The following is a 25,959-nucleotide window of genomic DNA, read 5'->3' as shown; positions in this document are numbered from 1 at the left end:
GGCCGTCTTCAGGGGATAACCCTTTCCCTTTCCCCCACTTGCCCCTCCCAGCTACAGTGCTCATGGAAAGGTGACAAAAATCAAGCCATTGTGCAGCATCTTGCTGGCGGGCAGAGGGGCACCGAACCAATAGGATGGGCAGTGGACTATCAGGGCAAATGGAGAATCCCACCAACCGTGTCTTTTCCCCGGGGGAATCCAGTCTCCCCTGGCCACCTAGGTCTAACACACCCTTTTCAGTTTAGTCTCTTGTGTCTCCATCTAGTCACTGGCCTTCCTTCACTGGGTAGCTATGGAGGAAAGAGAGAGAAAGAGGAGAAGGAAGAAGTGAAGAAAATATAGAGTGTGGCTTTTCCCCTTCCTCTCTTGTCGCTGAAATAATGCACTACTGATTTCCCTCTGTGGGTGGCCGTGAGCACTTGAACCCAATTGAGGGAGGGCTCTGGGGCCAACCTTTAATCACTTGTCAATTCGGTAACCGTGACCCGTAATGGTATTCTCAGCATTTTACGAGGACATTACTCATAATGATTGGTATCTTTGTGTGTGGATGGGGCTCACAGAACACGGCTAGGCTAATGTCCCCTTTTAGGCTGCACATACACAGTCTATTTTCTAGTCTGTGGAAATAGCCACTAATTGGAGCATCGGGTGCCATTTGTGAGCCTGCCTTGTTTGACCTGTGGTTGGTGTGAAACTAGTCAGCCCATTTCTGATTGCAAAATATCAGGTTGGTCTCTCTGCCTTTGTCATTTTTCAGCTAATCACACGTACCATGTCCTAATGCTGGGAGTGTAAGATTTGGAAACAGAAGATACTTTCCCCTTTTAAGCCCCCGATAGTGTGACCTTGAAAAGTTGCTCAGAGTTGCGCTCTGAGCCTTACTCTTCTCACCTGTAAAGTGGGGGTTTTAATATTGTTATTTTCCGCCCTGGCTGGCGTAGCTCAGTGGTTTGAGCACGGGCTGTGAACCAAAGCGTCGCAGGTTCGATTCCCAGTCAGGGCACATGCCTGGGTTGCAGGCCACGGCCCCCAGCAACCGCACATTGATGTTTCTCTCTCTCTCTCTCTTTCTCCCTCCTTTCCCTCTCTAAAAATAAATAAACTCTTTAAAAAAAATATTGTTATTTTCCTTGCACACGTAGCTCAGAGGGTTATAGCGTACTTTGGAGGTTGAAAAGCGCAAGTAGGCATTGATTTTTGTTTGCTTGTTTGGGTGATTCATACACCATGATTCAGGAGACAGGATTCAATGAGCTAGACACGATTATCCCTGGCAGTGACAAGAAACTTGAAAATACATGCTTCTCAAAAAGTGTGTCCTTTGGGGGCCAAGGCACATGGCTGTTGAAGCTGGGGACCACTCAGGGGTGAATGCCACAGCCTTGCTGCCAGAGCGGAAAGCTCGAGCCAGTGGGGCCGACAGAATTACGTGTGTGGATTACTTCCAATCACAGTATCAGGAAACCACTCTCCTTCCCAGCTCTTTCCATGACTTCTAATGGACAGCAAACTGGGAAATTAGCATTCTCTAATGGATTTACCAGTAACAACACTGAACAGAATCAGCAGCTGGGCTCAAGACCCAACTGTTGTACTTTCCAGTTGTGTGACTGCAGACAAGTCATTTATCATTGCTTAGCCGGAGAAAGAGGATCTTGAAATCCATTCTGCAGGACTGTTAGGAAGCGACAGTAAGTTTGTATACACAGTGGCATTTTGCAGGCTGCGGAGCAGGGGACAAATGGAAGTATTAGCATTCTTCCCAGACACTGAGGGAGGTGTTACTGAGCAGTGCATTTGCTCACACACAAATAGCAGAAACCGAGGGGAAAAGTAAGCAAAAGGCCTGGTTAATTCACACACTGGAACAACCAGCTTCTGAATCCTACAGATGTGATTAGGTGGTGTCCAATAGAGAGCCCTGGTGGTGTCCAACAGAGAGCCCTGGTGGCAATTTCAGTGGCTGGACATTTGAGCCAACGAGCAAAAGCTGAAGGGGCAATTTCCTCTACAGAAAAGAGGGATGGGAGGAAACCTAGTGATTTCCAAGCATACTCAGGGCAACTATGGGAATGTGGCGAGCAGCTGCACCATTTCCACAGAAAACAGAACTTGCGGGGGTGTTGGGGTCCGTGGGTTAGGAGCTGGGGCAGCGGGGCAGGCCAGAGCACTGTGGCCTGACTGTGAACGCAGCCAGATCGCCTCCTCCAGACCTAGGCTGGGGCACAGACACAGAGTTGAAGCACATTGAGCAAACGTGGGCCGACCCCTAACATTGAAAGATTTATCTTTGTGAGATGGAGCTTAAAGGTGCCCGTGGGGCAAGAGACCTTACTTTGGCAGGTAGCTCCCCCCAGAACTGAAGTGTGCTTTAATCTCTGAATTAGCCACTTGGGGCCATTTATTACAGCCTTACATAACCTGAAATACAAACTGATATTTGGAGATAGTCATCCTTCCTTCTTTCATTCATTCATTCATTCATTCATTCACTTTTTATCTGTGGATCTGGTATGGCTGACAGTTATGCATGGGCAGATAAACCAGCGTGGACGGGACATAGTCCTTTCCACGAGGAAGTGCCTTGAGTCGGGCAGAGCGTAAAGCCCGTAGAAAACTGTGGTGCACGAGCGCACTAGATGGAGAGTGCACTGTGGAGGTCTGGGGGAGAAAGAAATGTCACCTGACTGGAGATGATGGGTAACATTACAGAGAGTGGCATTTGGATCGGGACCTCAGAATAGGCAGCTTTCGGCAGGACGTTTGCAGCAGGGGGTATAGTGTGAATCTTTACGTGGAAGTATTTGATTTTTTTATTATGTCACAGCGCTTGTACATTACCCTTTTTCGACTTGGGAGGTTTTTACACGGTGTTTCGTACGTACCTGGAGTGAGCGGCCCTTCTTTCCAGCTTCTTTCCCATGGTTTCTCTGCAGAGACTCTGCTCAAACAAAGCCCTTCCTCTGGGCTTTTATCGTCCTTGTCATGTTCAAATCGACCCCATCTTGTGAGACCACATTCTCGTTTTTTTCCCCCTGGGGAGAAAGCACTCAACCTGTCTCTAACTCCTACTTATAAAGCTGGATCTCATGAAATTGTTATTTCTGTAAATCAAAAATGGTCAAATATTGACAATTTTATATAGCTCCACCTAATGGAGTCCCTTCCACTGACTTGGTATGCACATTGTCTCACGTTGTATACTTTTCATTATTAGAGCTTAAATTATCTTGTTTCCTTTTTTCTTGGCTTTCTCCCTGCTCCCATCCCCTACTCACACCTTGAGAGTAAGAAAGATACAGTCTTATCTTTGCTATATCCCTTGCCTCTAGCATATTGTACATGGTAGATGCTCAATACTTGTTTAATGAATGAATAAATGGTTTACCTTCCTGGTTCTATCCAGGGTTTCTGCACGCGTGCGTGTGCACACACACACACACACACACACACAAACGCTATTCCTATTTGCATACTAAACAGATTTTGTCTAGTTGTGGGACTGGGTGAGACTTTCTACGTCTTGCTTATCTCAGCTCTGAAAGGCAAGTTGTAGGGCACACTAGGTTACTGGTTCTCAAACCTGGCTGTTCACCAGTCGCCTTAGGGAAGCGTTAAAAATACTGATTCCAAGGCCCACCCCAGACCAGTGTAATCACAGTGTGGGTGGGGGCAGTAGTCTTTAGATAGCTTCACCTCCCAAGGTGACCCTTAGGTAGCCACTGAAATAGTCTTCAATCTGCACTTGAGAACCGCCAGACTCCTTGAAGTTCGGGAGAAAGGACTGCCTCTGTCTTGCTCATGGCAGGGTCCCCAGTACTTGACACAGTGCCTAGCACGTGGTGAACCGTGATGAACAGCTGTTGAATGCACGGACGGCTTTTCTGTTTCTGATGGCATCTGCAGCTGAAAGGGGTCTTACGTGGACTGGCCTTGAGAGTTTCTAGGGCTCCCAAACTCGAGATGCTTGTATATTTGAGATAGTATATTAAAAGCCAGGTGTCAATAGGTAGTTTAACCTCTTAGCCTCAGATTCTTCTGTGAAATGAGGGCATTGGGTTAACTGACCACTAGGGTCCTGTCGAACTTGATCTTGCTTTCCAAAATGACTCCTCTATGTACTAACTGTGTGATTTGGGGCCCATGACTTACCTTTTATTAAAATATCTGTAACCCCATTTTTTCACCTCTTGCGACTGGATTGTAAGCCCGAGGGCTGGCCCATCCTGCTGCATTCACCTGCAATACTCAGTGCCTGGCATATAGCCGTCACTCAAGAACTCATTCTTTGGAGGAATGATAGAGACATTTTTAAAAAATGCAACAAGAAGGTACAAGCTAGCTCAGCTAATAAAAAAGTGTGCATAATAACCTCGACTCACTGCACCACTAGTGGGGGCATGAAGCCACACAACCATTTTCCTTTTTCGAATAATGAACTTATTAAGATATAATTAACATATCATAAAATTAACCCTCTTGAAGTTATATATCAGTAGCTTTTAGTATATTCAGAGTTGCACAACCATCACCACTAATTTCAGGACATTTCATCACTCCCCCCACCCCCCAAAAAACCCTGTATGCCCATTAGCAGTCACTGCCCATTTCCTCCTCCTCCTAGCCCCTGGAAACTACCTGTCCCCTGTCTGTCTTTGCAGATTTGCATGTCCTGGACACATCATATAAAGGGTAATGTGCAACATCGGGCCTTTCGTATCTGACTTCTTTCACTTATCCTAATATATTAAGGCTTATTCATGCTGCAGCCTGTATTAGTACTTTATTCTTTTTGTGACAAATAGTATCATTCTTTTGATGGATATACCACATTTAATGTATACATTTATTGGATGATAGACATTTGGGTTATTTCCACTATTTCTCTATTATAAATAATGTACTATGAACATTTGCATACAAGTTTTCGTGTAAGTTTCCCGTTCTCATGGGGATATGCCAAGGAGTGGCCTTATGATTACTCGAGGTCTGTCTTTTTGATGAGTTGTTAGAACTGTCACACTGCTTTCCAAAGTGGCTGCTCCCTTTTACAATCCCATCAACCGTATATGAGGTGTCTGTCAATCTCTACATCCTCTCCAACATGTTATTGTCTCTCTGTCTTATCTTCACCATCCTAGTGGATGAGAAGCTATATCTCATTGTAGGAAAGATTTACATTTCTCTAATGATGAACGATGTGGAGTATCTTTTTGTGTGCTTATTGGGCCATTTGTATATATTCTTTGGAGAAATGTCATTCAAAACCTTTGTCCATTTCACTCCTAAGATTTAAAAACTTTTACTTGGCAGTATGGCATTATCTGGGTCTGGAGGCTTAAATTCAAATACGAGCTTCAGTTGCTCACCTTCACAATATTTTCCTACATTTTCTCGACTGCACCCTTTGACGGAGCAGTCCGGAGGAAAGCATCCTGCCTTCTCTCTCGGCATCCCTGCCCCTTCGCCACCCAGCGCTGTGCCCCTTCCTCTCGTCTTCTTTCACACGCTCCAGCTCATCCTCAGCTCCCTCGTTCCCCTCCACCCATTTCTAACTGCGACTGTTTGTCTTTTTATTGTTGAGTTGTTAAGAGTTTTTAAAATACATTCTGGTGCTAGTCCCATATCAGATGTATGTCTTGTAAATATTATCTCCTATCCCATGGGTTGCCTTTCTGCTTTCTTGATCTTGCTCTCTGAAGCACGAAAGTGTTCAATTTTTATAAAGTCCAGTTCATCCACTTTTTAGTTGTTTATGCTTTTGTATATAAGAAACTATTGTGTTCTCTGAGGTCACAAAGATTTGCTCCTCTATTCTAAGAGTTTGAAGCTTTATCCATTTTGGTGGATCTATATAGTGTGAAGTGCAGCCACTTTTAAAAAAAAGTATCTTTTTCTATAGTGAAATTTAGCAAACACAGAAAAATACACAAAATAAAAATGTGCAGCTAAATAGATTATCAAAGAATAAACATCCTATCATAACATTCCTATCAGGATCTGATAGGAATAAACATCCTATCAGAAAATAGGACACTGTCAGCACCAGAAGGTCCCCTCGTGCTGCTTCTGTATCGATGCCCCTCCTTCTGCCATGAGGCACCTACAGCTCCTTAGGCAGCCCCTTGTTAGCTTCTCTTAGTTTTACTCCCTGAACGCGTATCCCTAACAATATAGTTTTACTTCGCTGGTTTTTGAAGCTCACAGCAGTGGCTTTGTACCATCTCTGGCTTCTTTCACTCAGCATTATGTTTTTTGGAGATTCATTCAGGTTTTTCAAGTAGCTGCAGCTCACTACTGCGGTATGGTGGTATTTTGCATGAACACAGTGTGATATTCTATTTTTGATGGTCATTTGAATTGCTTACCGTTTGGGGCTTTTATAACTAGTGCTGCTATGAGCATCTGCTTCCTTTTCTCTTGGTGCACTTATGCACATCTCTTTGGTATATACCTGGAAATCAAAATTTTGGACACATGTATATTTCACTTTCGTAGAAAGTGAAAAACTGTTTTCCAAAGTGATTGTATCAGTTTAAGTTCTCACCAGCTATAGAGATGAGTTCTTGTTCCACACATCACCAACACTTTTAGTTCTCGGTCTGTTTGATTATAGCCATCGCGGAGGGTGTGCCATAGTCACCTCATAGGGGTTTTAATTTGCTTTCCCCTGATGAGAATGAGGTTGAGCACCTTTTCATATGTTTATTCATTATTTATGTATTTCTTTGGTGGAATGTCTAGTCTTCTGTCCATTCTTTAGAAACTTGGTTTTCTTCCTTTTTACTTAATGTGTAATATCTAAGAATGAAAAAATGCATTCTGGATGTCAGTAATGTAGTATTGCAAATATCTTCTTCCATTCTGTGGATTATTTTTTTCAAACTCTAAATGTTTTCTTTTTGATGGACAGATGTTCTTATTTATAATATAGTCTAACATAATGATCCTCTGTGATTAGAGCTTTTATACCCAGTTTAAGAAGTTTCCCCCATTCTAATATTATACACATACCATTCTATAATATCTTCTTAGAGACTTTATTATTTGCCTTTTACATGATGTGGCTAAGGATTAAGGTTAATTTAAAATAATAGTTATATCTAATCATCTCAGTACAATTTATATTAAACACTTCTTTTCTGAACTGCCCCAAAGCACCTGTGTTGTTCTAGTCCTGCAGTCACACACGGTCCTGTATACATTAGCCTTTATTAGTCTGTATCTGAGGTCATTATTCTCCCTCAGTGACCTATTTGCCTCTCCTGACACTTCCATCTGATTGAGAAACAGCTTGTGAGTTTCACTGAGGTGGAGGAGAAGTGGTGGGATTTTGGCTGAGGTTGCGGCAAAACTGTAGGTCACTTGAGGGAGACCAGACAACACCCCAGCATCAGGCGAACTAGTCCATGAATGTGGTACAGGCCCCCATTTAGTCAGGCCATCTGTGCTTTCTCTCAAAAATATTTTAAAGTCCTGAAAAAGAAGATAAAAAATATGTACAGTAAAACGACAGCAAGCTCACAATTATTAACAACCACACCTAAAACAGAAACAAAAACAAACTAAGCAAACAACTAGAACAGGCACAGAACCACAGAAATGGAGATCACATGGAGGGTTACCAACAGGGGAGTGGGAGGAGGAGAGAGGGGGAAAAGGTATAGAGAATAAGTAGCATAAATGGTAGGTAGAAAATAGACAGGGGGAGGGCAAGAATAGTATGGGAAATGTAGAAGCCAAAGAACTTGTATGTATGACACATGGACATGAACTAAAGGGGGGGGGGGGGATATGGGTGGGAGGGGGTGTGCAGGGTGGAGGGGGGAAGGGGAAAATGGGACAACTGTAATAGCATAATCAATAAATATATTAAAACATTTTAAAAAATGTTTTAAGGTCCTCTGTGTAGAGGTTTTCTACATCTTTTATTGAATTTTTCTTAGATACTATTTTATAGTTTTTATATTATTTAAATGGTATTTACATTTTTCATTCTCTGTTTATTTTTATATATAAAACAACTGATTTTTGTTGGACATTATACCTACTTCTATTTTGCTAAAGTTGCTTATGAATTATAATTTTTATATATTAAGATATGTCCTGTGGAAATGGTTTGTATTTTCCTTTCTAAAATGTATATATATATTTTGAGGTATAAACAGTTTCTTTTAAAGATTTTATTTATTTTTTTAGAGAGGGGGGAGGGAGAGAGAGAAACATCAATGTGTGGTTGTCTCTCACACACTCCCTACTGGGGACCTGGCCCACAACCCCAGCATGTGCCCCTGACTGGGAATCGAACCAGTAACCTTTTGGCTCATAGGCCAGCTGACTCAATCCACTGAGCCACACCAGCCAGGGCTTGAGGTATACATAGTTTTTATCTGGTTCGAATTAGAAGTCTATGAGTCTCTGTTAATCTGTTTATTTGTTGGTTTTCTTCCCTGTGTTTTCTTAGCTTGTTTGAGCTACTTCTTCCTGTAGTGAATCGTGGCCTCCTCCTTCTCCTTCTTCTGCAGTGTGGCTGTCACTACCCGGTACTTCCAGCCAACCTCATATATCAGGTGCCTCAGGTAGGCAAAGTGATGTGTGGACTTTAGACACAGAAATTTGCTTTCTCACCAAATGTCTGCTTTTTCTCACCAAATGTCTTCAGGTAGTCTCAAGTGACCTGGCCATGCTTGATCTCGTGGGGCAGCATACATTGCATAGTCTATCTGAAGATGTGCTTGGGATCCAGAAGTGGTAGGGACCATGGAAAGAGTTGATGTCTGTGTGCTTGTGGAAGAAGACCCGGGCCTGGTACCTCTACTTAGTTCTGTAGGAGTTGCCACCATTTTCCAGCCCAGCAGTACCTGCCTGGCCACCCTGACTTCCAGATGGCCTTGGAGGTGGTTTTAACCATTGGTTACCATTTGTTCTTCTGCTAACTCTGGTAGCTTGCCTCAAGAAAATTAATCCCTGTACTTCAATTTTTTTTCATGTCTTATTGCACTAGCTGGGGTCCTACTGCAATGCTGAAAGGCAGTGTTGAGAACAGACATCCCTGCTTTCAATCTTAGGGGCAAAGCTTTTAACATTTTGCCTTTACAAAAAGATGTTTCCTGTAAGGTTTTTAGAAATACCCTTTTTAAATTAGGGAAGTCTCCTATTCATTGTTTGCTAAGAAATTTTCTTTATGAATGGTTATAGAATTTTGTAACACCTTTTTCTTACCCTGCTGAAATGATGTAATGATTTTTTCCTTTATTATGTTAATATGGTAAATTACATTCATTGATTTTCCTACATCAAATCATTGAACTTGTTTATAATCTCCTCTCCTTTCAAAATTTGTTTTGCTAATATTTAAAATTTTGAAAAGTAGCCCTGGCTGGTGTGGCTCAGTGGATTGAGTACTGGCCTGGGAACTAAAGGATCACTGGTTTGATTCCCAGTCAGGGTACATGCCTGGGTGGTGGGCCAGGTCTCCAGTAGGGGGTGTGTGAGAGCCAACCACACATTGCTGCTTCTTTCTTTCTACCTTCTCTCCCCTCTCTCTAAAAATAAATAAAATAAAGTCCTTTTTAAAAAAAACTAGGCTCTCTTTGAGAACAGTTTTAGATTCACAGCAAATTGAGAAGAAGGTACAGCAATTTCCCATGTATTTCTACCTCCATACATGCAAAGTCTTGCCCATTATCAACATCCCCCCCCAGAGCGGTCAACTTGTTACAACTGATGAACATACATTGAAACATCATTATTATCCTGAGTCTATAGTTTATAGCAGGATTCACTCTTGATGTTGAATATTGTATGGGTTTGGACTAATGTATAATGACATGTATCCACTATTATAAGTACCATACAGAATAGTTTTACTGCCCTGAAAATCATCTGTGCTCTGCATACTCATCCTTCTCTCTTCATTAACTTCTGGTGAACACTTAATTTTTTACTGTCTCCATAGTTTTGCCTTTTCCAGAATGTCATACATTTGGAATCAGGTTATATAACCTTTTAGATTGATTTCTTTCATTTAGTAATATGCCTTTAAAAATTTCTCTGTATCTTTTCATGCTTGACAGCTCACTTTTTTTAGTACTGAATTTTTTTATTCCATTGTCTGGATATACCACAGTTTATTTATGTATTCATCCACTGAAGGACATCTTAGTTGCTTCCAAGTTTTGACAGTTATGAATAATGCTTCTATAGACATCTGTATGCAGGCTTTTGCATGGACATAAGTTTTTAAATCCTTTGGGTAAATACCAAAGAGTGTAACTGCTGGATCATGTGTTAAAAGTATGCTTAGTTTTATAAGAAAACACCAAACTCTCTTCTAAACTGGCTGTGCCATTTTGCATTCCCACGAACGGATAACAGTGTTTACTGCTCTGCATCTCTGCCAGCATAGGGTGTTATCAGTGTTTTGGATTTTCAGGTCCTGTTCTTTTATTCAGTAAGCAATCATATACTCACGTATTTTGCCTTTTCATTCTTCTTCATTCCTTTATGCATCCTGGGCTTACACTGGGAAATCATTTTCCTTTTGCTTCAAGAATACCCTGTAGTGTGGGTTGACTGCTAAAAATTTCTCACTTTTTTTCTTTCTTTTCTCTTTTTGGATTGTCATTTTTCTTTCATTCTTAAAGTTAATCTGCAGTAGTGTGCTTTGCCCACAGTGGGGAAAGCTTGAAGTGTCAGGGAGTTAAAAACCCACAATTAATCCTCAACTACTGAGGGATGAAGCTGATGAATAAATGCCTATAGCTTCTTCCCATTCCCCCAATGGGGTAATTCTGAGTATGGCCAAACACTGTCCTTCAGATGGTCCCCAGTGGGATTGAATTCCAGCTGTTCACAGTGGTAAAACATTCATCAGCTCATCTTTTATCATTTTTTTTCCTGTCCTTGTTTCATTTCTTCATTCCCATACAGTGCTTCCTACAATCACTTCCTAAATAAACTATTTACAGCTAAATCCTTGTCTTAATCCTCTATTTTGGGAGAAACCAAATCTAAGACAAGGCCTATTTCAGAGGTATAGCCCTCCAGGGCTCAACCCAAACTAAGAGGGGTTCATTAGCACTCACCACTGCATCGGGGAACCTTGGACCTCAATCCCTGGTGTTTTAGTCCGGCATGCTTGTCAGAACTGTTCAGCCTTTTGGCTTCCCACTCTGTCTTTCTGGAAATTGGCATTCATCCCAGAGGAAAAAGTGGCTCCAAATACAAGACTCACTTCCTTGGGTCTTATTCATCCCTTGGATCCCAGTCTGGTAATTCATCATTTTAACTCTCTTGTATCTTTAAGCAGATTTAAAGAGATACTTGGCTAAATTCTCTAGTTGTCTCCAAAGGGAGAAAAAGTCCAAATTATTAGGGGAAACTCTCCACCTCCTTTTCTAGGCTCGTATTGCACTTTGGCTCTTCAAAAAGCTGTTTGAACCCTGTTTATCTCCATTCCCTGTTTGTATTCCCTCCTCCCTCATCCCAGCAATGGGCTTGCCCAATTCCATGCCTTTATTCTTGTGTTTCCCTGTTCAAAGTGTGACCCACGAAAGTATTAGGGCCCTGGGAGACTAAAATCCTCTTGAACGTGCCATGCTGGACAACAGGAAGACTGCTGTGTCAAGGTGGCTGTCAGTCAAAGACCAAGCGGGCAGTGGAAATGGGCTGCCTCAAGTGAGGAGACTGGCTTCAATCAGGCCAGGAAGTCTCCGTGCTAGGAAACTGCGAGTGGGTAAATCAAGTGGAAGCAGGGTGGAAGCACAAAGATGAAGAAAGGTAGGCTTGGAGGAAAGAGTCACGAGGCAAAGCCTGGGTGTGCAGCTTGTTTCGGAGCAAGTCTAAAACGACTAGGCTTAAGCTATTCTATTTACCCAGAATATTCTTGAAAGTACAATTGAAATGACTTTTCTTAATTTTCTTGCCCGGAATCACATACTTCTTTAACTCCTGTAGCACTCACTGCATTTATCATATCACATTTTTTCCTATTGGCTTTGAATATTCTATTCCTTCTAAATTACTAACTAGATGGCAGTTGTGGCACAGTGGAAACAGCAATGGAATAAAAGTTAGATAATCTGTGTTTCAGTTTCGCTTCAGTAGTTACCTAAGGTGTTTGTTTGAGCCTCAGTGTCCTCATCTATATAATGGGGATAATACTACTTATCCCAGTGTGATTTGAATACTTACAGACATAAGCGCATTAAGTGGTACACTGTGAGTACTTGACAAATAAAAGCTTTCCTTTGCAGCATCTACTAAGTGTTATGAAGTACCCTAGGTGCTTAATGTATTATTTTCCTTAAACCTCACCACAACCCTATGTACACCTATTACTTGGAATATTTTACAAATTAGAAAAAAGACACTGTGATAGGTTAAGTAATTTAATCAACGTCACACAGTTAAGTAGCAGCAACAGTACACAATTCCAGGTCTGTCTGGCTCTAAAACTAGCAGTGTCCGTTGGTCTACCCTGCTTCCCCACGGCTCATATGGACTTCTAATAAATACTGGTCTTGAAATCACCTCTAGTCAATACTAATCTGAGCCAATTTTGGAGCTGGTGAAAGTGTTAATAGTGGTGAAACACTATTAAAAGCGTTTCATTATGTGTCTTAAGCAGTACCTACTCTATCCTGATTCCTAAGTAAATTTTCATATAAGGTCTATCCAGAAAGTATCTAGCCATGTACTGTGAAAAAAAATGTTTATTGAAAAAGATACAAGAAACATCATACATAGGACAATGATGCCTCAGTCCCCTTCAAAGAAGGCACCTTGGGACCTCACACGGTTCCAATCACCATCAGCTGCCCTGTTGTATTTTCCTGAATCTCACTGATGCTCTGAAATCTCTTCCCTTTCAAAGGTGATTTTAATTTTGGGAAAAGCCAGGAGTCACAGGGTGCCAAATCTGGGCTAAAGGGGGGCTGAGTCACCTGGGTGATTTAATGTTTCTCCAAAAATTTCTGCACTAGAGATAATGATACACGAGCGGGCATGTTGTTGTGATGAAGCTGCCAATCACCACTTGCCCATAGCTGTGGCCTTCTGAGGCATCTGAATAGTTTTCCTGAGGAGGAGTGATCAAGCTTAAGGCAAAATTTGATACAGACTTATTGCTCTACTTGCTCTGTCATTTTGAATGCGATGGCCAAACAGGACGTATGTTTAGTCAATGGCATCTACCATCCCACTGACTAGTACAGTGAAGTCTACATTAATGATTCACATATGCACATTCCAGTCCACTCTCTCTGGCTGCCAGGTTACATCCGTATCATGCAAACCATTCTCCTTGTATTAACAATGGTTAGACTTTTTCTAGACAGACTATTTTGCTTGAAAGAACTTCCTAAGCAAAAGTGTGTATATGTAATACATTAATAGAAGAAAAGTGTTATTTAATATTAAGAATTTATCACAAGACCCCCTGATTTTAACCAATATCCAGAGACTGGAGAAGTGGTTTCAGATTTTCATGTTTACCTTGAAAGAGGTACTTGAACCCTGGCCGGGTAGCTCAGTTGGTTGGAACATCCTCCTGCTACACCAAGATTGCAGGTCACGTCCCCTGTCAGGGCACATAAATGAATGCATGAATAAGTGGAACAACAAATCAATGTTTCTCTTTCTCTCGCGGCCTCCTCCCCCCCGCCCCCCCCCCCCCCCCCCCGCACCAAAATTTGATTTTTTTGAAAATGCCATAGAAGCCTTTGAAAGAAAGGCTCCCTAGGAAAAAAACAATTAGATCCATTGACAAATTTGCCATCATGATACCACTGATCATAAATTCAAGTAAGCCTTTGTGGGACAGAACGTCTTTCATTTGTAAGTCGTAAAAAAATCACGAACCATTTAAATCAGGAAATTAGTGGAAATTTCCACATTTTTTTCTTTGTGTAGCTACTCAATGGTGGTAGTTTTGGGGACATTGGGAAGACTGAGGTAAAAAAAGTTGCTGCAAGTCAGCTCTATGATCCTAGGATAGGACCTTGTGGAAAGGTTCTTACATAAGTACCTTCTCCAATAGAAGGCTGTGCATTTCCTGCACCTTAGCTGATTTTACACTTCCACTTTAAATATAACTGCGCAGGGAAGACGAGAAATAACCAAAAAACCCCCTAAGGTTCTGCTAAGTAATTAGGGCAGCCCCAAGGAAATCAAAGAGAGAAAACGCAGGAGCCCCACTCTTCCTTCCCACCTCCCTGGGGACATGCTGGCGCTCTCGCTGACTCCCTCCCCGCGCGGGAGGACGCGCCCCTCCGCCTGCTCATTCTCTAACACGTGCTCTCCGGGACTCTCACTCCGGAGCTTCCCAACCCCACCGGGGGCTGAGCTCGGGGCCGAACGGACCAATCGGCGCGCGCCTTACAGCGCCGTGGCCCAACAACGTTGAGCCGCCCAATCGAAAGGGCCTGATCGCCCGTTTCCCGGAGCTCCGCCCCTCGCAGCCGGAGCCCCCGCCCGCCGGTCTCCTCCCTCCTCCTCCTCCCCCCCGCCGTTTGCCCCTCCCCCGCCGCTCGGGAGCGGAGCTTGCGAGACGGAGAAACTGGGGCAGAAGTGAAGATGGCGGCGGCCGTGTTGGCGGCGGCAGCGGCGGCTTCTCGCCAGTGACGCGCGGTGCGGGCTCATCCCAGTCCCCACCTCCCCAGTTTGGACCCCGTCCGCCGCCGGGACCACACCGTCTCCGCATCCCGCCCCACTCCTCCCTCTCCAGTCGCCCTCCTCTCCCGACGCCCGGCTGCCGCTGGCGGCGGCGGCGGCGCGCCCCGAGCCCCGGCCGCCGGCCTCGCAGTCCTGCGCGCTGACGCCGGGGGAGCGGGTGGCTGGTAGATCTGCGCTCCAACCCACCCCGCCGGACCGCCGGGTCGCGAACACACGCCCGGCACGGAGCGACGGACCCTGCGCATTTGCTTCCCTCCATTTGGGGACTGGGAGGCGGCGGCGGCAGTGGGTTTTGGGGAGGGGAAGTGGGTTCGGGGGGGCGGGCGAGAGCGGGAGGGGGCTGTCCTCGGGAGGAGGACGAGAAGGAAGCACCATGACGTCCATCCATTTCGTGGTTCACCCGCTGCCGGGCACCGAGGACCAGCTCAATGACAGGTAATAAGGCCGGCGAGCGGGGGGAGGGGCGTCTCCCCGCCCTGCCCTCCCCCACGGGGCCACGTTGGGGCGGGCGCCAGTGTTTACGCGCCGGCCGGCCGGCAGGAGGGTGGGGCGGGGGCTGGTGTCCTCACTGCCCCTGGCTAGGCCCTTTCCAGGGTAAACTTCTGGTCCCGGGTGCCCGGGGCCGCGGGGGCAGCGCGGTGTAGATGGGAGCGCGCGCTGTACCCCCCCTCTCCTCCGAGGAGCCGCGTAGAACTCAGCGAAGATTGGGGGGGTTGGTCCGGCTCCCGGGGAGGGGGGGCGGGCTGTAATTATTGCCGGGCCCAGGCCAGAGGAATCCATATTAGTCAAAGTTGAATTGAGACAGACAATGCGGATGGGGGATGGTGGAGGTAAAAAGAGAGGGAAGAGGGCCCCGGAGTAGGGTGGGCTGGCCCGGGCCCCTGGGAGTTGCGTCCCTGGGGTGGTCTGGACCTGCCAAGCCTGGAGATCGCGGGGTTGGGGAGGCGGGGGCGAAAAGCTGATTCCCGGCAGATCGCGGTGGGAGGGGGTGCAGGGAGGAAGCGCCATGATTATTGTTATTATTATTAAATTTGAGCCCCTGCAGTGAGGTTTGCCTGCCCGAGGTAGGGATGAATTCAGGCGGGGGTGGGGAAGTGGCTTGGATTCCCTATGCTCTCCTCCCGAAATGGTGCTGGCAGCTCCTGCTCCCTCCCCTGTGGTGTGAGCTTTTTTGTTTCCTTTTTTATTCTAATGATAGTGTTTTCCTGAGTTGTAATTTGACAGCTGAAAAATCTTGCGTAGAGTCAAAGAAAAACTCTTACGTTTGCAGTTCGCAATGCTGCTTTTCCTAATACGCTGTAAATTTCTGGGATGGGTTTGCTATGGGCGGAGGAAGGATGATTTTTTTTTTTTTGGTCTTTCTTAAGAAGGCTGTCTTGGCTGTGGATTCATTTCTCTCTTTCCTCCTCCACCGTTCCCTGCCAGTTTAGGTTATTGAATGCAGGGTTGCATCCTCTCAGGGAACTGAGATAAAGCAGGAAAAGTTCCTTCACTGTTGCAAAACAGACTCCGAGTAGTCTGAGGGAGGCCTCCATTAAAGCAAATCTTAGAATCTAGGACTCGGATCCAATGATAGGCTGAATGTTTACGGGGTCACAAAATGGGGCATTTTAAGCCCCCTTCTCACTGATGCTTTCGCTGCTGTCTTTCATTTGAGTGTAGGGGGCCACCGGGATCCAAGTTTTGAAGTTAGATATAATTTTTGCTAAGTGACTGGGTGTCATAAGTTGCCTGACACCCTGTTTGTCATGCGCTTCCCGGAGGGAGGAGGAGGCCTAACTTGCTGCTAAGATATTAACCTCTGTTGCGAAGGAGCTAACTGCCTCAGGTGGGGCGGACAGCATTTCAATCCGAAAGCTGGCTGCTTAGTTTCTGGCGCGGGGTTCGGATTCCTGTGATCTTTGCTGTATCCGTAATTCAACGTTTGTGAAACTTTTGGAATGTTTTCTGAAGATATTACCATTTGGAATTACCACATAGATTCTTTAAATACTAGGAGAAGTTTTAAATCGTTTAAGATTTTGTTATGGGATCCTTATTCTGATTTTATTTCTTTAGCGATAGAGACTTTAAAAAGACTTTAACAGAGGATTTTTGGGGTAAGTTTTCGAATTAGGCTAGTAGCGCGGATAACTCTGCTGTCATTCACAGAGTCGAACTGGTAGTGTATGGAGTGTAACATCTTGTAACTTAGAAAATTGCACTAAGGAGGAGAGTAGTAGGGAGTGTTTTCAATATTAGTCTGATTTTATATATGTCAAGAATCCTGAGTAGTTGACTCAGTGAACCATGCATGCCAAAACCTATTTTGCAGTGGTGTTGGGCAATTTGATTGCTTTTTCAGGATTCCTTTTGCTTCAGCTAGTCTGAGAAATTGACAGGTAATGCATCTTTTTTTAAGCTAAGCTGCCTTTTTCTTTTTTTATTCCTAGTATAGACAAGTAATCAGCTTTGTTTTTGAGTCCTGTAGTGTCAGTATACAATATTAAGAATATTTAGATCATCTTTAGTTTTCATTTCATGAAGCAAAGTACAAGTGATTTTTAATTCAGACCATAAACTTTATGCATGAAAGGTGCAGATATTTTGAAATAGGAAAGTTTTGTGGGTAAAATTTTAGGGACCTAAAGTTGTATCTAGTAGCAGAGAAAATGTCTGGTCTGTTGAGATTTGTGGAGGAAGCATTTGAGACAGCCCCTCACCCTAAGTTTTGAAGTACAGTCACCAACTTGTGGTGGAGCTGTTCTCTCTGTCTCTCTCCTTTAGAAGAAAGGAGACGACCAGCCTATTGCTGCATTGCTTGAGAAAAATCTGTTTTCAAAAGATACTGGCTTTTTGTTTGTTTGTTTTGGGGTGTTTTTTTTTTTCTTTTTTTTTTTTTTATCTTAACATCTAGAACAAGAAGCCCAGAATATTTTCACCTTCAGAAAAAACTTGACCAAGGTTTAGTAAGTTTTGGTAATAGAAAAGAGTGTGCCACTATAGCTTGATTTTTATATGAGAAATTTGCCTATGATAGTCACAAGTGAAATGATAAATGATAGTTTTGGGTCAAAAGGGGTGTAAATAGGTGGACTTTATTCTTCACACAAAAAGTAAAAAGATTCTACAGGAAGTTTACTGGGAGTCAATTGCTCAGTTAAAACTTAGGGGACTCAAAACATCAGTATTTTCTTCAAATAAGGTTTCTTTAAATAGCCACATCCTGTTAAAAATCAAATTATTTTATTCATTGTACTCTTGTGATGTCTCAAACATGTAAAATGTACTCAGCATTAAAAAAAAGTTACATTGATTTTTTTTTCCTTCATTTCTTTAAACTTGCTAATTCTGTGGTAGTCTTTGTATATTTTTGCCTGTTAAAGTCTTTAATTATGGGCCCTGGGGGACCAAATAATGAATGCAGTCTATGACTATAGGTGGGGATGTTTGGGGCAGAGCAGAGGAATTCAGATGGCCTAGGATGTAGGTTGCTCCTGGTTTCCCAGAGTGAGTGCAAGGTCCCTGGCGCCCAGGGGCTGGCCTTCTGCAGGTATTCCTGGTGTTGAGTTGAAACCATTCCATGCTCAGATACTTTTGTGACCTTTTGATTTCCTTTCAAGTGAGTTTCTTGAGTTAATGCTATGTTCCTGCTTAAAACATTGCTCAGAGTAATGGGAAAAGGATACCAAGAACATGGTTCTGCCTGTTGAGGTTGAAGGGAGAGCTGGAAGGTGCTCACGGAGTTATGTACACCAGTCTTTTCACTAATGAGTTGAAAAAACAGGCCTAGAGAATTTATCCAGGAACACGATGAACTACTGACAGATGAGATCCACATGACAGGTCTTCTGGCTACTTCTTGCAAAGTCCAGGGCTCTTTCCACTGTTCCACGTGGCCTGTATTCTGCGGTATTTATGCTTTCTCAGGCATCCCAGCCTTAAAGCTGCCACCTGTCTTACAGTTTTGATTGCCCCTTCTTTCTCAGCTCGTCCCTCCAGGGCTCCAGACTGATGTTTGCTTTTTGTTAGGCTGCTCTAATCCTCTCAGCCCTTTCCTAGAGGTAAGTTAGGAGAGGAGAGGCCTTTTTGAGATGACGTGGGTATGGCTTGACATGCCACTGTCCTGCGTGGCATGGACTCCTTAGAATGAAGGTTGTTAACAATACAAACCAGTTTGCATTGTTTCTTCTGTATGGAATTTTTACGGGAGCTTTGTTTTTTATTATTGTCGCTTGTCGTGCAGTCATGGGCTGTGACTGGTTGAGATTGTCATATCGGAAGGGCATTTCTCTAAGCAGCTTCCCCTCTAGATGCTGTGAGATACGACAAGGTGAGATGGACAGGAGTTTGAAATTTGGAGTTCCTAAATCTGGATTTGTCTCAGCCCTGCTGTTTATTAACTATTCAGTATATTACAGTAGGCAAATCATTCAGCCCTGGAGAACCTCACTGCCCATTTCTCCTTTCCACCCTCCCCCACCTCACCTCAGTCTCTTACGGCTGAACACCTACCTTAACATCGGTGAGCAGCAGTTGAGATCGTGGGAAACACAAATATTATATAGTAGATTCAGTGGAAAATATTATGGAGATGGTTACTTTTAACTGCTGTTAAGTGTGGTCTGGTTTACAAATACAAAAGCACTACCTCCCAGAAGAAATTACTCCGGAATATCCCTAGCACGTAGTGTAGAACCCGGACACTTAATCTCAGATCAGTGGTTTTCAGCTGGATGTGATCCCCCCACCCCGGGAATTATTTGGCAGTGTCTGGGGACACTTTTTGATTGTCATAGCTGGGGCATTGCTACTGGCCTCCGTCTGCCTAGAGATGATGCTAAATACCCTGCAGTGCACAGGCCAGCCCCGCAACAAAGAAGATCCTGTCCAAAACGTCAGCTGTGCTGAAGGGGAGAAACTCTGTCCAAGGCTATTTTGAGCGCTATCGTTGTAAAACTAAATGGAAATGATCTTTATGAAGAAGAATCCAAGCAATATAAGTCTGAAAATGTGACTTTAAATGGAAATTAATTAAAATGAAATGAATTAAAATGTTAGTTCCTCAGTCAGACGAGCCACATTTCAAGTTTTTTGTAGCCACGTGGAGCTGGTGGCCACCACACTGGGCAGTGCAGGTGTGGGACAGGGCCCGCGTCATGGAGTTCTGTTGGACCACATTGACATAGAAGCACCTTTGTTTTTTTGTTTGCATGGCATGACATTTAGTAAAAGCTGCTTATTTTTATTTGGAACTGTTGGGTTTTAAAGACTCAGGTGAATCCTTGCCCTCTCAGTAGGAGGCAGAAAATATGCCAGGGATTTCATGCAGCCAAACAAAGGTGGTAGTAGGTAGTTGAAAGCCAAAATTTCAGTGTGCCATACTCAAAACCACAAATACTAGTCTGTGTGGGACAGAGCATCCCTCACATCACTAAAGCAGTGGGGAGTCTCACGGTTTAGTTAGTTGTTGAGATCCTTACTAGAAATAATAACGCAGCACCTGTACTGGAAAAGTACAGGTGAGCTTAACTAAAAGGATTAAATGAAGTTGGTTAAGGAAAGTATTGTAAGGTTAAAGACAAGGTATGACATGGTCAAACAAAATACTGAAAATCAGAGCAAAGAAGGGCAGATGAATTTTACAAATAAAAAACATCAGTGACTGTTGCAGGCTTAGGAGTAAGCGGACTCTTGGGAAGAAAATTACATGGTACATAGGAGCGCAACTGGGGGTAATGGGATGAACTTCAGAAAGGTTAGGCTTTTCCCTAACAATTAGGTTATTTAGGAAATAGTCTCCGAAGGAAAGTTTTATTACTGGAGACTGTCAGAGTACCCTTTAGTAGATTTTATAGGGGATATTGAAGGAAGCAGTTTTGTGTTGCAGGAGGGTGTGCTTGTGCTCTCTCCCCCGTTTTCACCGTGCCCGTCTGCTTCAGTGAGCGCAAACCCCCGTTGGAGTCCGTTTCGGTCATTTTGGCACCTTGGCATTCTGAACACATGAATCACTGTGATTATGAATTGGTGCTTTTATTTTTATAATTTTTAAGTTTTCTTCAAAAACTATTTTTAAGCTTCTTCTTATGGAAAATTTTAAGCAGTTTCAAACCTCTTCCCCACTTCCTCCCTACCATTAGATAATTGCATCAGTATACCTTCAAGATGTATCTCCAAGGGGAAGACAGAAAAACAAAACAAAAAACCTTAATATCAAAATTTAGTCTGTTTGATTTTCCTCTTGTCATCCATACTTATTTTTGATTGGCAATTTTCATCATTTTACCTAATGGGACTAATTAGGTTCTAACATGTTACAACATTGACAATTCCTGAGAATAAGAGAAAGTTTGTTTGGGTTGTAGACTTACAAGGAAGGGCAGCATCACACTGGAAATCTTAAGGCTCCCTTGTCAGCAGTCATTTGTGATGGTTATGTGGTGATAGTAAGGAGGAATTCTTGAAATTAAGTAATTTTCTGTGGGACATTTTGAGAAGTAAGATTGCCACGTGAAAAGTTTGCAACATTCTTCTCAGTCAATATGTAGAGGCCAGACTGTTGGTAAGTTGAACTTGGCTATTAGAAATTATTCTCTAATGAGGTCATATTTCATACTACTTTCTGGATAGAATCAGGGTAGTGGTAGTAAACCTCTATAAAATGAGAAATATGGTAAATTCTTTTTGTTGGCGTATTAAATAAGGTGTTAGTAATTAGTGGTCTTTCATGTGTATTTATTGCAAAAGTAATGTTATTTGTTTAATTTCTGATGTTATTTCTCACCTTAATAAAATGGTTTCAACTTTGTTTTGTAAATCAGCTTTATTGAAGTATAATTTACATGTAATAAAATTCACCCATTTTTTAAAAAGATTTTATTTATTCGTTTTTAGAGAAAGGGGAAGAGAAGGAGAGGGAGAGAAACATCAGTGCATGGCTGCCTCTTGAGTGCTGCACACTGGGGACCTGGCCCGCAACCCAGGCATGTGCCCTGACTGGGAATCGAACTGGTTCACAGCCTGTGCTCAATCTACTAAGCTATACCAGCCAGGACTAAATTCACCCATTTTAAATGTACAGTTTGATGAGTTTTTGACACATGTATACAAAATTTGTGTACCCACCACCACAGTTAAGACAGAGAACGTTTTCACCCCAAAAGTATTTTTTGTGTCTGTGTCAGCGCATGTGCCGTGACATGAGAAGTGGAAGACGATGGGTTTTGTAAGCCTTAAGAAAAAAACAATTTTGAGATTGGGAAGGTTAATTAATTTGATGAGAAAGTTAAGAGAGATGATATGGTAGGGTTATTTTATTGTCTAAATTATGAAAACAGGGTTTTTTATATATATATACACACATATGTGTAAGTATGTGTATATGTATGTATATACAGAAAATATATATAAAAGGCTCTGTCAGGGAGGGATATTGGGTTTGTGCAATTCATCATCTATTTTCTTACGTTGAAGGAGTGGCTTTGTTTCCCATCCAGAGTAATTTGAACTAGTCCAGTTATAGCTCTGTGTCATCATCTGCATATGGAAACCCTACTTTGTCTTCAAAGGAAGCACTGATCAAGTGATTTTTCTTAAATTGCATGCAAATCTAGTTTGAACATTCGTGCTTAGTATGCTTAGATTTCTAGTGGTGTTTAAACTGAAGTCTCCTAGAAACCCCTTGATGTTTTCCTTAAGTGGTTGCTTTTTTCCTGCTTATCAGGGGTTGTGACCGTTCTCTATAGCTAGGGAATAATGAAGGAGAGGGACTACTTCCGTGCTGTAGACAGTGTGACCTTTAGAGTCTGTTGGTGGTTCTTTGGGGAGGTACAGGAACTACTGTTTCTTTGCTCCTTGCAGTTGCCAGCAGGCATGACAACAAATTGCCACCACCTTTTTCTGCTGACTCCCTGTGAGGTTCCTGTCACTGCTGAGGGGATGCAGCACCAGGACTGGTGTCTTCTGTAAGGGAGGTTGGTCGCCCGTGGTCTGCAAGTTGGAGATGACATGGGGGCTGCTTTTGTTGGCAGCTTCTCATCTTTCTGCCACTTCTGAGAGCAGAGAGCTACTAAAAAATATATACAACATCCACATCCAGGGACAAGGTCCAGTATGAGGTGAGCAGCCAGCCCATAATGTCCCAGAACATTCCCGCTTCCACAGAACTGTGGAGTGGGTGGTTGGTCCTTTGCTTTTCTTTCCCGGGGCCTCTTGACTCCTCAGAAGACTGTCTGGACATGTAAAAAGCCTTTTTAGTTGACATGAAGATTTAATTTTTCTTTAGTAGATACTAGGACATTCTTGAGGGGTAACAGCATTGTTTTTGGGTATGGTATGTTCAAACCTTTTTTTTTTTTTTTTGAATGGAATGTTGAAGTTTTTTAAGAGTAACCTAACCTAACCAAATTGTAGTAAAAACATTTATTGTGGTGGGTTTTCCTGACTAAGAGATTCTTTTATTCAATGTAGTGCTTCTCATGGTGTCTAAATGGACCACTGTCATCAGGAGCTGAGGAACTTGAGGACTACTGTATAAAAGGCTCTTGCCTCTCCATTTCTTTGTTTAAAATAAAGTGATGCCAGCAGATAAGGTCAAGCTTGTGAGCTCCTTGCAGTCCCCAGCCATCCTCTCCCCATCAGGCTATGGGTTCTTCAGCTGTCTGTTTGAGAATAGGGTATTTTCCTGCCCTTCGAGGCAAGAGTAATCTGTTTTTGTTTGTTTTTTTTTGTTTTCACAAATGAAATTTTGAAAGTTCCAGTGAAGTTACAAATACTAGGGGCTCCCCGGAGCCCTAAGACCCGGGGAGGACAGCTTTGTAAATACGGGTGTCAGCGCGCCGAGGGCCACAGGGGTTGCACTGAGGGGGCAAAGCTGGCCCACCGCCGGCAGCAAACAGGAGGACTGAAAGAGTCCGGCCTGTGTAAATATTTGCCCTGGGTGGCCTGCCCGGAGCTCTGAGAACAACAGTGTTGGATTAATTTCCCTTGGTCGGTGAATGTTTGTGTGCTTCTCCAGCACGGTGCCAGGCCAGGTGCCAGGCCAGGTTCTCGTGCCGGCGCTTCCTGGGACGCTGCGCTGAGAAGGAGCTGGAACTTCTTGGGTTGCTGGGAAGGGTGATGTGAGACGTTAGTGGGCCCGGGGAGCAGCATCGGCTGAGTGTGCTGTGCATTTTTATTTAACTTTTTTACTTGAGAACAATTTTAGACTCACAAGAAGTTACCAAAATAATGTGGAGAGGCCCCTCGAGATTAACGAGCATAACGAGCTTCCCCCAATGATGACATCTTGATTGTGTCAAGTATTTTTCACATTCTTGTCAAAGTCCTGGAGGTGGAAAGGAACATTTTTCTCATAGGCATTTTTGAAAATTATTTATTTCTCTGCTAAGATAACAGATTAGAAGACCGATTTAAAGACTTGTCATTCTGAGATGGTTTTAGGTTGATGAAATATATTTTAGGCAGTGATTTTTTGGTCAGTCTGTCTTTGATATGATGGTGAATGGAATATAAATGGGAGGAAGACGGTTGGGGATTTGCTCTTTTTCTATCTGACACTAATTGGCCGTGTGACCCTGAGTAAATGAGGTACTCTCATTTGTAAAATGTGAGAATTGGGCCAGATCGTCTAGGTTTTTCCCACTCTGATTTCTATGCTGTTAGCGTTGTGGTAGGGAAAAGGGTTTTCGTGTTGTGGAATGGCTCGGGGGAGAAAGAGCTGAGTCTGTGGTTGTTCATGGTTTCTTTTACTTAAATTTTGTTGATGAATGGAAAAAATGAACTAGGGAAGTGAGAAAATAAATTTTACTCTTTTGTTCAATTCAAAGAGTATTTTGCCAACTAAAGTGTATGATTAGGGTACAAAGATGATGACTGTTGTTTCATGGGGCTTTCAGTTTAATGAGACAGACATATAAGTAAAGAATTAAGTGTGGATAGATAGTGTAAGTCACGGGGAAGAAGGGTCTGCTGATTAAACTCGGTGCTTATGGAGGGCTGTGCAGACAAGGTGTCAGAGTGTTGGGACTAGTTCATTATCTTCCATTCTCTTGAGCCTAATGAATTTTCGTCTGTGGGGTTGCAGATAATGTTCATCATAGGTGCCTGTGTTTGATACTGATAACGAGAGCCCAGAAGTCTTGGGCTCTGTGAGAACAGCTTACATACAGTGAATGGTTTTTTGTTCTTGCTTTTTATTTGCCAAAGATACTGTCTAGGGATAAGAAGACAAGAAGATAATTGCCCCATCAGGATGTGAAAACAGGTTGCTTCACCCTCATGCTTGGACTGTTTGGGGGTTGGCAAGGAGGGGAGACGGCATACGTGGGGAGTTTATGTGGGGAGTCTGCCCCTTTCTGTCACTCGTGCAGGCTGGGACTGGGATCCTGAGGCCACCTTGAGTACTGCCAGGAGAACAGTTAAAAACGAGACTGTGTCCTCTGACTCTCTCATTGTTATTATCTTTGTTTAAAATACTTACATATTTATCTGACGTACTTGCAATAAATATTTGACGATTATGGTTATAGATACTCATGTGATAGAACTGTTTTAATGGATTTAGAATTTCATACCAGATTTAACACCTCAAGGTGAGATAAAATAGTTGTAAAATACATTTCTGAATTTCGATGTATCTGCTTAATCTTTCAATTTTTGTGATACATTTTTACCTGTCTTCAGGTTTGCTTCTTGATATTGACATTATTATTAAGTATTACAATTCTTACAGAATTTGGGAGTGTTACTGTGTATCTAAAAGATTTTGTGGGCCATGGGGAGAGAGCTCTGGAAAGACACTGAATTTGGAGTTAGGAGGCTTGGTCTTTGGGTCTTGGATGTGCCATTGCCTCAGATGAGTCACGGCGTGCGTTTGATGTCAGAAAGTTCATTTTGGCTTTGGATCTGTGTGACCTGTGGGCCTCTAGATACTGTTTGATGAGTTATAGTTCATACATGTTGGTTAGCTTTGCCATTTAAAGATTTGATTTTTTACTTCCTACTTCAAATCTGCTTTTTCCTGCTTTTCTACCCTTTTGTACTTGTTCCAGTGGGTGTTTATAATTGTGGATATTCTAAACTCCACCTGTTTGTTTAACTGGAGGGAAGTTAAAAACCAATCCAGCTATTCTGTTTTTTTCCCCCCCATTTCAAACAGCTAGGGCTGATGTATTTGATACAAATGAATTTAGTACAGTTATATTATCTTTTAATTATACTTTCCATAAAAATTTAATGGGGCAAGTTTCCATGTGTCAGAAGCTCATTTGAAATAATGTATGATGAAGCAAAAGCACGTTG

At 43.0% G+C, this 25,959-nt stretch overlaps 1 protein-coding gene and 1 long non-coding RNA gene across 9 annotated transcripts in view; one reads left to right on the top strand and one right to left on the bottom strand.

Moving 5' to 3' along the window:
- Window positions 1–7,027: 7,027 nt before the first annotated feature.
- LOC118501748 lies at window positions 7,028–13,581 on the bottom strand. The gene is made up of 2 exons (XR_004904403.1): window positions 13,501–13,581; window positions 7,028–7,479 (listed from the first exon to the last, which is right to left on the bottom strand). It is a non-coding gene; the product is annotated as an uncharacterized LOC118501748 (long non-coding RNA).
- Window positions 13,582–14,913: 1,332 nt separating this feature from the next.
- UBR5 (ubiquitin protein ligase E3 component n-recognin 5) overlaps window positions 14,914–25,959 on the top strand; it is a 122,928-nt gene continuing 111,882 nt past the window's right edge. For all 8 annotated transcript variants that reach the window (XM_036031327.1, XM_036031326.1, XM_036031323.1 and 5 more), the window contains exon 1: window positions 14,914–15,114. In XM_036031327.1, coding sequence (XP_035887220.1) covers window positions 15,053–15,114 — 62 coding nt within the window. In that variant the 5' untranslated portion in view covers window positions 14,914–15,052. The remainder of the gene's footprint in view (window positions 15,115–25,959) is intronic.

Source organism: Phyllostomus discolor, chromosome 7 (assembly GCF_004126475.2).
Source record: "Phyllostomus discolor isolate MPI-MPIP mPhyDis1 chromosome 7, mPhyDis1.pri.v3, whole genome shotgun sequence".
Lineage (NCBI taxonomy): Eukaryota > Metazoa > Chordata > Mammalia > Chiroptera > Phyllostomidae > Phyllostomus > Phyllostomus discolor.
This window is presented reverse-complemented; position numbering and strand designations above follow the sequence as displayed.